Source organism: Paroedura picta, chromosome 1 (genome assembly GCF_049243985.1).
Source record: "Paroedura picta isolate Pp20150507F chromosome 1, Ppicta_v3.0, whole genome shotgun sequence".
Taxonomy (NCBI): Eukaryota; Metazoa; Chordata; class Lepidosauria; order Squamata; family Gekkonidae; genus Paroedura; species Paroedura picta.
Genome location: NC_135369.1, coordinates 53,428,538 through 53,443,213, shown reverse-complemented (window position 1 = coordinate 53,443,213; position 14,676 = coordinate 53,428,538). Strand labels below are relative to the sequence as shown.

Below are 14,676 nucleotides of genomic sequence, written 5' to 3'. Positions count from 1 at the left end.
ATCAAACCGCATTTCAACCTCAAGGCAGTTTTCTTCACTTATTAAAATACTTTGCGCAAAGAAACACCTAGGCCTTTAAAATGGCCATTCATTTAAAAGTTTTTATATTTCTTTATTGTAACTGAAAAACTGTACATAAAAAGGAGCTGTAAAGTTACATTTGTCAAAACCAATGTAAGAAATATTTTCTCTGCCCAACTTAAAGGGAGTGCAAACATTTTACATTTTATAAAGTGACAAAAAGTAAACCTAAATGAATAGATTTTTTTGTAGCAACAGTACAAAGTCAAGCTGGATCTTTTTTAATATGGCAAAAAAGAAAACCCCTTCCAAATGAAAAATCATATAGTTTTATTTCTAATTTTTAAAAAAATATAAATGAATTTAGAAGAGAATCACAGTATAAGGGCCCTAAACGGTTTAAACCATTACAAGGTACATAAAAATAGACACAGATTCCTTGGAAACTTTAATTCTTTGATTAAGCAGCAAGCATATCACTCTTCCAGGCAAAAACACTGCTTAACACAACCCCCCTACCCAAAACAGGACGTGCAAGCTGTATGCACATAATCTGGAAAGCACACAATTTAAAAAGGGACAACATTTTGCTATGTACATGTTCAGTACTACAAATGCTAGACATGTCATTACCATGTGGTATAGTGTATGTAAAGCAGTATTACACTGCATTCCAATCTCATTCAAAATGCACAAGTGCCCAGTTACAGCTCTGATATAATCATCTGCATGGCACCACCTGACCTCCAGTATACTGAAGTTTTAGCAACAACAGACAAGACATAAAGTTAGCAAAAAGTACAAGAAAGTCACTGGGAGACCTGATCTAAATATTTAAATACTGAAAATGCATTGCTAGTAGTTTTGATATCTATGCCCAAATGCATATACAGGGGCTTGATAATTGGAAGAACCTCAGATTGAGGGTTAAAGTTCCAATATCATGAAGTACCATGAATTCTGTAAATTGAAAAAGCCAGTATTTAAAACCCAGCAGTGTAGCTGGAAGTACAGATACAGTATGAAAAGAAAACTATGGACGTGTAGGCTTAATATACTACAAACAAAAGGAGAAAAAACTATTTAAATAAGTCTTTAATAAACAAAAGCTAATGAATAAATCCTTGCAACACCTCAATCAACATTAAGGTGCTAATCTAAAAGTTTTGACACTTGAGTTGTAATATGTAATATTGTCAAGAGGCTGGTACAACTCTGCTGCGTAGATATCACCCTAAACCTTAAATTCATAACATTAAATATAATTGCTTCAATAAGTGGGGAAAGTTAGATTTCAGTCGCTCAATATGCCTAAAAATATGAGACGTCAACACAGAGCTGCCTACTCTCTCCTGATTAGTTAGTAAAGCATGATTTGGTATCTGCTTTAATATTAAGTTAAAATGAAAAAAATTTGCATTGGCAAGATCTACAAAAAATAGACTGGGGTAGTCTGAGAAGGAAGCAGTGGTAGGTAAAGACATTTTAAGTGTTTAATTCTTTCACATTACCTCGGTACCTATGAATTTCAAGAGGGCAGTCCTTGTTAACTTATTGCCAAAACTTACACAATATGATAAAATTTCAGGTAAAAGCAGTACTACAAAGATAATTTTAAAAAGACAACTTTAGAAGCCACATGGTAACAGCAGCTGTTAATGGTGTTTATTTTCTATTTTTAATGTAAAGCAAAGATGCTGGCTTGTTCATTGCCTACCACAGAATTTGTACTAGCAAGTCAATACTTCCAGTATCAGAAGACCACACAGTTAAGTTTAACTTATTTTGTACCTTAGCTTTGCAAATCTTCAAGACAAATTTTCCAACAAGCATACTGTAAACTTTTTCTGCAGAGAAGTATTTTTAGAGAAATCTAGAAAATACAAGTCTAAAAATGTATGGTGGTTGTATATCTGTCAGAATCTGAATGGTAGGCTTCTTACTAATGCTTGCGCTCCTAACATAGGAAAATGTAAAAAGGAATTCCCCAAATAATATCAGGTTTACCGCCAGCTTCACAACAGCAATTGAAACTCCTACACTTGTCAGATGCCTTGTTTCCATGTACTAATGTGTTTGAATATAAAGATTTTCAAAAAATAAATAGAGTAAAAACCAGTTGAAGTCCTAGTGCTTTGAACTTTTTCTCTTTTAAAGAAGTTATCAGAAGACTGACTTCGTAGACTTTGTCTCACTGTAACAATTCACTGCACTGAAGTTTCTCTTATATGGAGGGCAATTCACATTATTTCTGCTGCTTGCTCTTTTGTGTAAGACTGCTTCAATACTGTGGAAGGCTCACTTCCCCCTTCTTTCCCTATCTGAGAAAAATAGACACTGATACAATTTTATTTGTAAGTTACCATAGTTCTGCCCTATTTCTTTAGTGCAGAGGGGACTGTGATTCTGTCTGGATTCCAATAAGCGATGGTGGCTGTGGGCCACCAGTGGAAGATAATGCTGGTCTTGGGTTTAGACGAGGAGGCATTGAATTAGCTGGGCGGATGAGTGGTGGAGGGGGCTGGTTCAAGGTTGGCCTTGGCTGAATAAACCGAGCCTGCTGCTGAAGTGGTGGAGGCTGACGATGGAGAGCTGGAGCAGCCGGAAGGGTTGGACGAAGTAAAGGAGGAGGCTGATTCAGAGTTGTTACAGGGGTTGCTGGTGTTGGAGTAGATGCCTGGGCAGGTGGAGAAGACCCTACACATTGAGGGGTCTGTGGGATCTGGGCCTATAAATAAAGTGATATAGAGATGTAAAAGCAGCCATTCTGTTGTACATGCAGTTTAGGTTGCCACTGTCTCCAGAATATGGGTAGCACAATTAGTTTATCCATTCTGGTAGCTATGGAACCTTGTTTTGAAAGCAACAATTTCTAAGCAATTTAATAGTAACAGAGGCAAAATATTAAGGGAAAAAAGCAAAACAAAATGGTTCAAAAATGCAGGTTTAGTCAGCTATACATCTTTCCATTATTGGCACAATCACAAAAAGGTTGGGAAGAGAGACAGGCAACTTTCTGCTAACAAAAGCCCCACCAAATTGAATGGGGCCTGACCTGTAGATTGTTGAAAGTATCAGAATGGTGGTTCAGCATTCCACTTCAAGCTAAATATTACATTTTACAACATGAAGTTTAATGCTACTCCTATACTCATGCTTATTTAAGATCTGGTACACAAAAACACACCTCATCTTCTTCATCAGTGCTCTTCCCTGATGGCACATTAGTATTTTTTGTGTCCTCCCCTAAAGCAGAAGCATCACCATTAGAAGCCAGGGTTCCTTGTTCTGCTTCCCACTCCTGCAAAACCTCCTCTAAGTTAAACCGGCGCCTGTAGTTTACAAAGAAGTTCTTCACTTGACCAACAGTCTTGTTGCCAATTACATCAGCAATAGCTTGAAAATCTTTACCATACTTGCGGACACCTAAAAAAGGCAAAGTAAATACACCTATGAAGGTTCAAGGTAATAAGCAAAGCCTATTTGATGTATATAAGCAGAAAAGTCCCCTTCAGATGCCACTGACTAATCCCAAACAGGGATTATGTTATCTAATGCAAAAGACCACTGCATGGTTACTGACTGTTACTGGTTTCTTTCAAACCCATGGTTACTAGAAGTTTATAAACTACAGCCCAGAATAAGAGAAACATGTAACTAGCTTGATGTGCCCAACAGAGTTTTATTACACTGAACAGTGATCTTCCATGGAAAAAAGCACCCAACCTTGGAAAGAGAAGGAATGATGAAATATGGCATGCCAGGATATGGAGCATGAGTTGTTAAAAGAATAAAAGTAAAACTAGATGTATTTAACACTTGTTCCTGAAATAGCATTTTGAATCCTAATCTATATTTTTATCAATACTAGCATGTATTCCACCACTAATTCAGCCCGGTAAGATAAATGCCACTGTTTTTCTAGTTGAACGGTCCATTGAGCAAAGAATGTGAAATGAATACTTCTATCAGGTAGTACAGGAATGAATTATTTAATGGATTACCTAAAATATTTACATCTTTTACTTCTACTAGAGAGCCAGTTTGGTGTAGTGGTTAGGAGTGCGGACTTCTAATCTGGCATGCTGGGTTCGATTCTGCACTCCCCCACATGCAACCAGCTGGGTGACCTTGGGGCTCACCACGGCACTGTTAAAACTGTTCTGACCGAGCAGTGATATCAGTGCTCTCTCACCCTCACCCACCCCACAGGGTGTCTGTTGTGGGGAGAGGAATGAGAAGGCGACTGTAAGCCGCTTTGAGCCTCCTTCAGGTAGAGAAAAGCGGCATATAAGAACCAACTCTTCTTCTTCTTCTAGTATGTCTTTTTGGTTATTCTAATGACTTTCCTTTTACCAAGCCTGAAACACTATGAACTGAATTAATCAATTACATCCATTGATTTAAAAAGAGATCTGTTTTTGTGACTGGCAACATCTACCAATGTTGGATCTGTAAGTAACTTCCCAACTAGCTATTTACAGAACAGCCAAGAATTTGACAGATCAGCTGGGTGGGAAACCATTCAAGAAAATGTGAATATGAATTCTTGGTATGATAATATGGGTAATAATAACTTTTAAACATTTGTGCTCAATGAAAAGTAAAACAATGAAGTGTGACAGGGCACTACTGTTGCAGAAGCCAGCTAATTAGTTACTAATTACTTCCAAACACTGCTTCTGAAAATCTGTTTTCTTTGGCTTGTTAGCCAATCAGCTGACAATAATAAACTGGTATTTCCCCCACATTTTGCTCCTCATCCCTGCACTTCATTTTAATCCCTTGAAAGAGTGCTCCTGGGATTGCCAGACCCTTGCCAATAAACAGGGGCACAGGTTGTGGATGTTTGGAGTTAAGGTGAAGTGGGTGTAATCCTCTCTATCTTCTGTGAAAGGGGAAATTAGGGTTCCATGGAAGTTTGATTGCTATTTTCAAATCTCAGCAGTTTTATTTGAAGCACAAACAAAATATTGGTGCTGCTATCCAAATTTTCAATTCTGGCTTACATTGAAGTGGATATTGTGTTCATTTATAAGAAACATACACACCAGAAATACTAGAATTCAGAACAGAACGTATGAACATTTCCAAAGATCTATGTCTCACTTGTGCCTGGAAACAGCTGAAGTAGGAAATTAATTATAGCTATATTTAAATATCCAACAGTCTATTTCTCTGTTTACTTAGAAGTAAATCCTAACATTTATTAAGGTATGTATATGCCACTTCCCCATACAATAGTGCAGCTCAAATTAGATACTTTTAAAGTGATACATCTAGATGGCTAACTCATTTTCAAGAGAACTGGAATATCTAAACTTACCTTTGAAGTGTTCTGTAAGATCCTGCCTGTTTTGCCTAGTAGAAATCCAAACACCAAATTCTGAATTGTGGCTCACTAGTCATTTCTCAGAGGGTATTACATATATATGAAGCTGCCTTGCACTAGCCAGAACAAAATAATGCTTTTGATCTTTTTGGGATTGGAGATGTACTATGTTCTGTAGCAGCACCAAACTATTAATGTAAGAAAACAAAGGATCTAAAGAAGGCTGCTCTAGTTCACTTGCATGACATATATGCTATGCCTTTTATTTCTACAAAGCACAATTTTATTTTTTAATCACTACATCCTCACTCATCTAAAAGCAAGGCTATTTTAGATTTATTCTGAATAATTTGCCAGAATTATTATAAGTTTTAGCTGTTCAGGGGGAAAGCTGTGGACAGGCTTGATGGTATGCTTGTATGAAACAGTTGAAAAAATTATCTGTGGGCAGATTACACACATAGTAAAATAGATATGATACTAAACAATTTCATATTTAAACTGGTTCCCTTTCAAAATTAATAATCTTATTTTCCTTGTGCCTGTTTCCTTGGAGATGCAAATATCCTTTTAGTATTGAGGGAATTAACCTCACTAAAATAGTTTACATGATACAGTTTGCAATACTATGTACTTACTTGGGAAAAGCCCAAATGAATAAAGTGGGACTTACTTCTAAATAAACACACACAAGTCTACTGCAAGTGTCAAAAGTGAGAGAAAAATGACAAGATGTTCTGTAAAAAATTAAATCTATATTGACTTCTAAGTTTAATGGGACTGTTTTTCTTGTATAATTGCCAACTTCATTTTAAAATCATTTCTGCTAATAACAGGACAACATCTCTTTCATCATATTTTGAAGCTTTCATACCACTCACTGCCCATATTCTTTTAAAAGAAGAGAAACTACAGATTAATTAAAGAGGCCTTTTCCAGGACAGTCACAAAAGAATTTGGTTAAGGCAATACAGAAGTAATAATACTAACATACCTTGAACTGCAAGAAGTTGCTCTTCTGTAGTCCAACGGGCATTAATTTTTTGATTGGACTATTAAAAAGAAAGAAATTACACAAGTCAAAACAGTTATAGCACATCAGAAAAATTAAAATAATAAGTTACAAAATACTTGTCTTCACATTTACACTCACTCCTGCTGACAAAGGATCTACTGGAATTCTCAAAGTCTATTACATGCTGTCCCTTTCAAATACAGGAATACAACTTTATATGCATCTGAAATTCAAGCTTTATGCATTCCAGTGTTGGGTCAAGTAAGACAGACTCTTACTCATGTGCACTGGAAGCCATGGAAATGTTAGGCCTTCAATAAGAAGCATAATAATCTGGAGCAAATTCTTTCAAAATCCTGAAGCATCCCTCCATTGTTACGTTAGCATGTATGACACCAAAAAGTGTTTGAGCTTTTCACATTACCTGAGCCATGTGTGAAAGAATGTTTGACTTAAACAAAAATTGATCCAAGTATCACATGTGAAAATAGTCTTAGAGAAAGTGTTAAAATTATGTAAGGACAAGCTACTTGACCATAAGCACAACAAATGCAGCACTGAACATTCATCTGCATTTTATAATGGCTTACCTCTGGAGGTTTGAATTCTTCTATCCCCCCTTCAATTTTCTGCTTGAGTGCACTGTTTACTTGCTTAGCATTCTGAACCTTTTCCAACAAAGAACAACACCAGGGATGGAAATTAGTTTATACAAAATGAGGAATATACTTCTTGCCAGGTGACTCACTGAACATTCAAAACTTTTGCTCATGAAACCTGTTTGGAGAGCCAAATACTCTTATGTCCCCAAATGCAGGCACAGTCATAGTTGGTGACATGGCAGATTCTTAGTAGCCTTTGGATCTTTGGATCAGGAGCCGAAGACAGTATCTCACTCTGCTCATACATAGCTGAGACCCTGAGCTAACTGTCCAGATAGGTAAAGATGTTCTAGAAACCAGCCATCTCATAGTTCATTAAGGGTCAGGGAGACAGGATCGTGTTCATCTCTTGCTTGATGTCTGTGCCATCTTGACCAACCTACAATGTTAACAGTCAATAAAGGTCTGAAACATGACCTAAATGGGAAAATACATGATAGAGGGGCTCTCTATGTCAGAAAGGGCATGGACCCTAATAAACTAGAAAACTTAACAGGGACAGACTCTACTGCAGTGTTGCTAGGGCAGAAATACCAGGCCTGACCACCTTATTGCCTGAGGAAGACCCAAGACAGACAAAGGAAGAGGGAAGTCAAAGGAACAGGAAAAGCAACCAGAGAAGAAAGCTATGCAATAACGGGTGAATTCAACTACCCTCATAATGGCTAAATAATGAAAAGCAGGCAACATTTCTAGACTCCATAAATGATTGTGCCTTGGAGCACCTGGTCATGCATGGACAGAAGGCGACCTGGCTGTGAGTAATGTTGAAGACCTGATCCCAAGTGTTAACTGCACTGACCAGGAACATTTATCACAGTATTATCCAAAATTTATGTGCTTGGATAGTTGTCCCAATACCCCAACATGACCAGTTGATTGCAGAAGATGAAATTTCTCAAAAAGGTGGGGAGGAAGCAAAATAGGCCACAAAGGAGGGTAAAGGGGGGGGGTAAATTTTATTGTGATGCTTAGCAATTATTTAAATCCACAATTGTAGTTCAACTAGAATATATGATGCACATTCTGAAAGGTACCACCAAATTGAAGAGGATGCCAGTAAGCAAACTCACAGAAGATTTAAAAGGCAAGAAGTCTTCCTTAAAACAATGAAGTAGTCTTGTCCAAAGGACACAAACAAGCAGCAGCAAATGTTCTGACAAAACAAATGTATCCTGACAATAATGCATTGTGGTGGACAGTTCTATCAATGGCTATTAGCCACTAAGCAACATCCATCTGAATTCCAAGCTGGGAGTGTGAACGAACAAGGGGAAGGGCATCTGGATGGCTGCTGGTTGGCTTCTGAATGAAGCAGGATTCTAGATAGATGAAAACTGGTCTGATGCAGCACAGCTGCATTTATTTCTTATTTTTTCAATAGAAAGTGGTAGAAATGTAGAAACAAGAATAATTTATAGTAAGTTCCATTCACTCCCAGAAGTAGAGCATTAAGGATTGGGTCTAAACCTCTGCAAACTGAAGTGTGGTGGATCTGATCTTCCTCACCTTCCAGCAGTACATTATTGCCCTAATTCGCTAAATGTTGAAAGGGATTCAAATTTTTTAAAAATTAAGCAAAATGTGTGGCAAATTACCTGTCGCTTCAATGAGATCAGCTCCATATCCAGCTGCCTAAGAAGTGTGTTGGCTGCATTAGGACTACAGGAAACCGCTACTACATCTTCTTGAGTCAGATACATGCCTTTAGGAGGACGGCATTTAGAACGCTGGGAGTGATGACGATGCTGCAAACTCTGATATTCTCTTCTACCCAATCCTATTTTGCTGGACTGAACAGGCTGCTCATTATTTCCCTTTAACATTAAAAAAAAGTTTAAATATATAAATATCAAACAGACTTCAAATTAAACATTTTCTTTTGTCCAGTAAAAGATGCTAGGCTGGCTTAATTGATTTACATCAATAAAACATCACTTGAAATTCCATAGCATTAGGCCATAAGTACAGGTAAATTAATGTTTTTCCTAGCACAGTTCTATGGATATTTAGTCCAAAGTGATGCTAAAATGGGTGGGATTTAAGCTATTGGAAGGGCTACATTCTATGTTATCTCTGATTTTAAGGACTCTCTAAGTCCTCATATGCTTATGCCACAGTTAAGTCAACCAATGTTCTCCTATGTGCGGAAAGGCTCACTGTTACATCAGAGCAGACTGGCCTTGAGCTGCTGGAAACATTCACAACTCAAAGAGCTTTGAATACTTCATGCATCAAGAAACTGCAAGAGTTTGAACAAGTCTACTAAGAATCTAAGCAATGGTCAGGGAAGGGAAGAAGCATTGGGCAAAAGTTCAAAAGCCAGATAAGAGCTGGATTACATTTAATGCAATACTCAGCTGCCTTCCAAGTTCTTCCCTTATTCACTCTCCTTTATTGTAACACTTGCCAAAACCTCAATTTTCTAAAGTCTCACAGTAAAAGTAAGCAAAACTAGTACATTCAGACACATTCTTTGTATTTTACTAGGAGCAAAGAACATGTGTGGCTTGAAATCAAATTTACAATGCAAGCCAATGCACAGTTATTGAACTTTACTCACACTGACTTCAGTGAGCTTAGCCTGATGTAACTTCATAGTGTTTACTCTGGATATAGCAGTTACTGCTGTGTAAAGATACAAGAAGCTGGGTTCTGATTCCTTTGTAGCCACACTGTTCAAGGACGGGGCAGAGACAAGTTGTTATTTTTCAAGCTGATCTGTCTTATAAAGCTGTTGTGACTATATGAACACTTAAATATTTTATTGTTTCAGAAATGAAACAGAAAAAGAAGAGTTGGTTCTTATATGCCGCTTTTCTCTACCTGAAGGAGTCTCAGGGTGGCTTACCGTCGCCTTCCCTTTCTTCTCCCCACAACAGACACCCTGTGAGTCGGGTGAGGCTGAGAAAGCCCCGATAATACTGCTCCATCAGAACAGCTTTATCAGCACAGTGGGGAGCCCATGGTCACCCAGCTGGCTGAATGTGGGGGAGTGCAGAATCGAACCTGACTCTCCAGATTAGAGGTCCGCACTCCTAACCACTACACCAAACTGGCTCTCCCTTAGCTGCTATACTGTCCAATTTGTGTGATATAAAATATTGTCTCAAATCATCTCTATTTTCACTTGCACGCCAACCAACTTAATTTCTATGTTTTACTTAGGCAGAAGAGGAAATGGGGAAGAACCTGCTAGCTACATAACATTTAGCTGACTTTGTTCTGGTCCTGCTCCACAGGTGTTTAAACTGCCAGAAGCTGAGACAATAGGCTCTTTTGTCCTTTGGCTCTCAGCCTAAGGGTCTTTCAGATCCGCTCTGTACCCCATTTTCTTGCTTCTACTATATTTTCTCTTTTGTATTTTCAGCTGCTTTGAGAACCCTCTGGAGAGAAAAGCGATATACAAATTACACAAATAAAAGCTCTGATGGATACAACTCTAGACTACACGTTTAAACACAGGCAATATTCTATACCTACACAAGTCCTGGCAGCCAATTAAGGTGAAAGAATGTTAGTCATTTTGGAGGGAACCACACAGAAGGCACAGGGTATGCCTGGCACTGTCCCATGTCCAAGTATGCACTTGTGTTTCCTGTTCCATGAAGGAAAGTAGGATTGTGGCCTAGGTGTCTCCATAATTTTGTGAGCAATGCTAAAATACCCAATTCACATAACTACTTCCAGACAAGACAACTGTACATCAGTGGTCACACAGTTCCAACCACTCATTACTGAATGATAAAAGTACAGTGTTTCACCACTGGTAATTTAGAGTTGGCCTGCACTAAACTGTGCAACCATGATTATAGGGCTTGCCGTGCAGTCTGCTTTATGTAAATAATATAGTTAAAGTTTTAAAATATTAAAAACTGTTTTTATTACCTCTTTTTTAGTTTCTTTTTTGGGATCATAATCACTATCATTCCCATCCATTGGGTGAGTTTCTTCCACATCATCATCACTGAGGACAGAAATACATTAGTGAACTTCCTTCTCAGAGTCTCTGTTCTATTTTGCTCTATATGCAGAAGTGTTTTTTTCAGATATTTGTATTTTACATACTTAGTAATGCAATGAGGTTACAACAGATTTAATAAACAGAAGTACTCAATTCAAGTGAATCTGTTTTTTATTAAACATACATTAACAAAATTTGAACACCACACTAGAGTAGCCACACTATTTTAAATGACTGTTTAGCATACTGACAAATTTCCTGTTTTGACCAACTATATCAGGATATTTTACTGCTTCGCATTAATTTGTAATTCAGGAGTCTGTTCTGTACTCATGTTTAATCAAACACAGTCACCAACATCTTTAGGTGACTACCTGGCCCCATTTTATTGTCCCATTCCACAGAATGCCCTCACTCTACAGTCTTGTATGGAAGCAGAGTCAAAAGAGAAAGAGTGGCTGGTGGCAGTGGGGATGATCACAGTAGACTTTGTGCCATCTCCTAGTTCTATATAAATGAATATACTGTTTCTGCATGACAAGAAGTTGCAACCAAAAGTTTTGCTGGGACAATATGATACTTGTCTACTACCTGGAAATCAGAAAGTATGGGGAGGGAAAATAAGATTTTCTCATTGGTCTTCCTTGACTGCAGCTATACTACCAGTCAGCTCAAACTACTACTAAGAAAGTGCTTTGCTGAACCTTGGTTCAAATAAAACACAGAAGTATAGCAATAGGGGGAAGTACAAGTTAAGGTCACTGTGCATTACAGTTATACAAAGATGTGTTGCTCTAGATGTACAAATATAAAGTTATTTTATTGAACACAAAAAGCTATCTAATCACAAATTTATTGATTGATTTATATAGTGCCCCTCTCCGGACCAGGGATCCTCAGCTAGTTGGAACTGCTTGACCGAACATATTCAGAGAGGAACATATTCAGAGAGGCAGTCCCTCAGATACAAAGGCCCAGATCGTGCAAGGCCTTAAAGGTCATAATCAAAACCTTGAATTGGATCTGGAATTCAATGGGAAGCCACTGTAGCTGCTGCAATACAGGTATCATTCAACCAGTTTTGAACAACTACCCAAGATTTCCCCCAAAAGAGAAGATCAAGATGAAAGGGAACTGTTGGTATTACTAGCATCCCCATATTGAAGAGCCAAAAGCCAATATAAATGTTATATTATTCAATAGAGGTTGAATTTCACAATTTGGATACTCATGATATCTACATTCAAAGGAGGAAAATTTCCATTTGACAACGGGACATATCTAGAAACCGTTCTGGTTGGATCCTATACAAGAATAAACAAATAAGAATGAAGAACCTTTTACTTCATTTATTTTTTAATAATTTTAGTAAAATCTATAGTAGCCTTGGGATAGGTTTTCTCTTTCTCTTATTGTATTCACTACAAACTGTCCCACATGTCTATATTTCCAAGATGAAAATAAGTAAACAACTCGCTTTACAGCCAAATTGTGCACCAGTGTTGTGAAACTGCATAGTATTTATGTAAACCAGAAGGCAGCTGTATAATTCAATTTGAATATTGTAATTTAGTATTTAACACTCGTTTTAAATATTGACTTAACATTTTAAAGATGTAAAGTTTTAATGACAGTATATTTCTAACATCCTTTTTCTCTATATTTCCTTATTATAAACTGCCATTGTTTATGAGTGTCTCTGAAATTTTGGTCTGATTGACCGTAAAATAAAGATTGACTGATTGAATACAGGTATTATGTAAGCTCTGAACAGTATCCCTGTAAGGAGCTGGGGAGCCACCTTTTGAACTAATTGCAGTTTCTGGAGCAGGTTCAAGGGTAGACCCGTGTAGAGCGAGTTACAGTAAACAAGCCTGGAGGTGACCATTCATGGATCACCATGGCTAGGTGTGCCAGGACCAAGTAAGGCACTGGTAGCCTAGTCTGGCAAAGGTGGAAATAAGGTGCTGAGCTACTTTTGTGACTTGATCCTCCATTGTAAAGGAGGCATCAAAAATTACCCCCAGGTTTCTGGCCAATTGCGCAGTTGCAAGCTGCGCCCAAGTCCAGCCTGGGTAAGCATGCTTCCTGCTCTGACCCCTTCCTACCCAGAGGATCTCCAAATTGTAAGGGTTCAATTTGAGATGGCTTGCTTTAAACCATTCTGTCACCAAGCACTGGACAAATGCAGTTGGAGTGGCATCTGGCTGATTGTCCGTCAGAATATAGAACTGGGTATCATCTGCATATTGATGACACTCAAGCCCAAACTAGCTGGGTGAGAGGGCACATAAAAATGTTAAATAATGTCAGGCAGGGAATTGCACCCTGCAAGTTGGCAGTAGTTCAACTGATCTTTCCTGATCACAACCCTCTCATGACTGTGGAGAAAGGCATACATAGAAGTACTTTCTGTGTGTGTTTTCAGTAACTACATCTGATGCAAATCTCAAGGGCTTTTTTCTCTTGCAGAAGTTCAAAAATTCAAATCTATCACTAGTCAATAGTAGAGGAATTAGTTGTGGTAATGTCAGTTTTTTAGATTTGCAAGCTGCATCTTATTGGGCCCTTACTGGTCCTTTTTCTTCCTTCTTCTGGTCATTGGTACACAAATTTGACTTGTTGCTAATTAGATATGGTTTTAATATGTTATTAATTTTAACTGTTACCATTGAACTGTTTAATGTTGTATACCACCCTAAGCCAGCTTGCTGGAAGGGCAGTGTATATATATAACAATATATCAACAACAGCTATACCTCTGTTAATTCCTATATGACTTTTATGCAGTCGATTAGGTTTGTAATTTACACAGGAATCACATGACTTGCAATAACAGAGGAACAGTAATACAGAACAACATACCTTACATAATTTAAACAAAACATACACAAAAAGTCTTTTCCTCTCTCACTCCATATGAAAAAGTAGATTTTAAAAAATCTGTTGCTCTACATACCTGTCACCTTGATTATTTCTGTTTGCTAGCTTTCTGGCCTGGCGATCCATTAAACTTGTTCTAGAACGTGTTTTCTTCCAGGAATAGTAGTATTTTACAAGGCTTGCAATTGTCTTATCTGGAAGCTAAAAAAGGGCCAACAAAACAAGTAGACACTGTACCATTAATTCTCATGTATGAAGTGAGGTAGTTAAGAGAACTTGCGATCTGATGAACTGGTTATGTATGTCTTTCCTTACACTCTGCAAGCAAAGCAAGCAACCATGCCAATGCCACAAAAGAGGCAAACAGCATCATCATGCTTGACTTAAATAAAGTAGGGGAATTGTGAGCTGGAGCCTCAGTTCCCAACCCAGATTTGTAAAGTGGGAGAGTGTGTCTATGTCCTGCCTGCCTCAGAAGAGTCTCTCGCCTAGTGTAACCTATTTTGCTTTCAGCACAAAATGAACTGCTGTCACCTTAGTGTGGTTTGTACTTCTGAGGCTACCTGTGAGGCCCTAGAAAATTCCTCCTTCTCCAAGATGTCCTTTAAGAGCTTGGAGATGGAGAGTGGCAAAATAGAAATCCCCAACGATATGAGAGGTGGAGACATTGGGAAAATGAGGAAGGTTCTAGCTCACCATGTCTCCTGACTTCCCATTTTCCCTCTTTAGCTCTTGCACTGGTTGAGGCAAGGCAGCCTAAGTTGAAGGTAGCCATTGGCCATAGTGTCATAAATAAGGG

General features: G+C 38.0%; 2 protein-coding genes across 6 annotated transcripts in view; both read right to left on the bottom strand.

The window, feature by feature from the left end:
* The window catches only part of TRAF5 (TNF receptor associated factor 5), a 42,304-nt gene extending 35,270 nt beyond the window's left edge, over positions 1 to 7,034 (bottom strand). The window contains exons 1-2 of the mRNA XM_077338457.1: positions 6,959 to 7,034; positions 6,348 to 6,405 (exon numbers count right to left, since the gene is read on the bottom strand). The gene's annotated coding sequence lies outside the window, so the exon portion shown is untranslated. The remainder of the gene's footprint in view (positions 1 to 6,347; positions 6,406 to 6,958) is intronic.
* RCOR3 (REST corepressor 3) overlaps positions 92 to 14,676 on the bottom strand; it is a 34,622-nt gene continuing 20,037 nt past the window's right edge. For 4 of the 5 annotated variants that reach the window (XM_077338523.1, XM_077338488.1, XM_077338498.1 and 1 more), the window contains 7 exons: positions 13,954 to 14,078; positions 10,919 to 10,997; positions 8,629 to 8,847; positions 6,959 to 7,036; positions 6,348 to 6,405; positions 3,209 to 3,447; positions 92 to 2,749 (listed from right to left, as the gene is read on the bottom strand). In XM_077338523.1, the coding sequence (XP_077194638.1) occupies positions 2,405 to 2,749; positions 3,209 to 3,447; positions 6,348 to 6,405; positions 6,959 to 7,036; positions 8,629 to 8,847; positions 10,919 to 10,997; positions 13,954 to 14,078 (1,143 nt within the window). In that variant the 3' untranslated portion in view covers positions 92 to 2,404. The remainder of the gene's footprint in view (positions 2,750 to 3,208; positions 3,448 to 6,347; positions 6,406 to 6,958; positions 7,037 to 8,628; positions 8,848 to 10,918; positions 10,998 to 13,953; positions 14,079 to 14,676) is intronic. The other variant, XM_077338515.1, reaches the window with a different exon arrangement.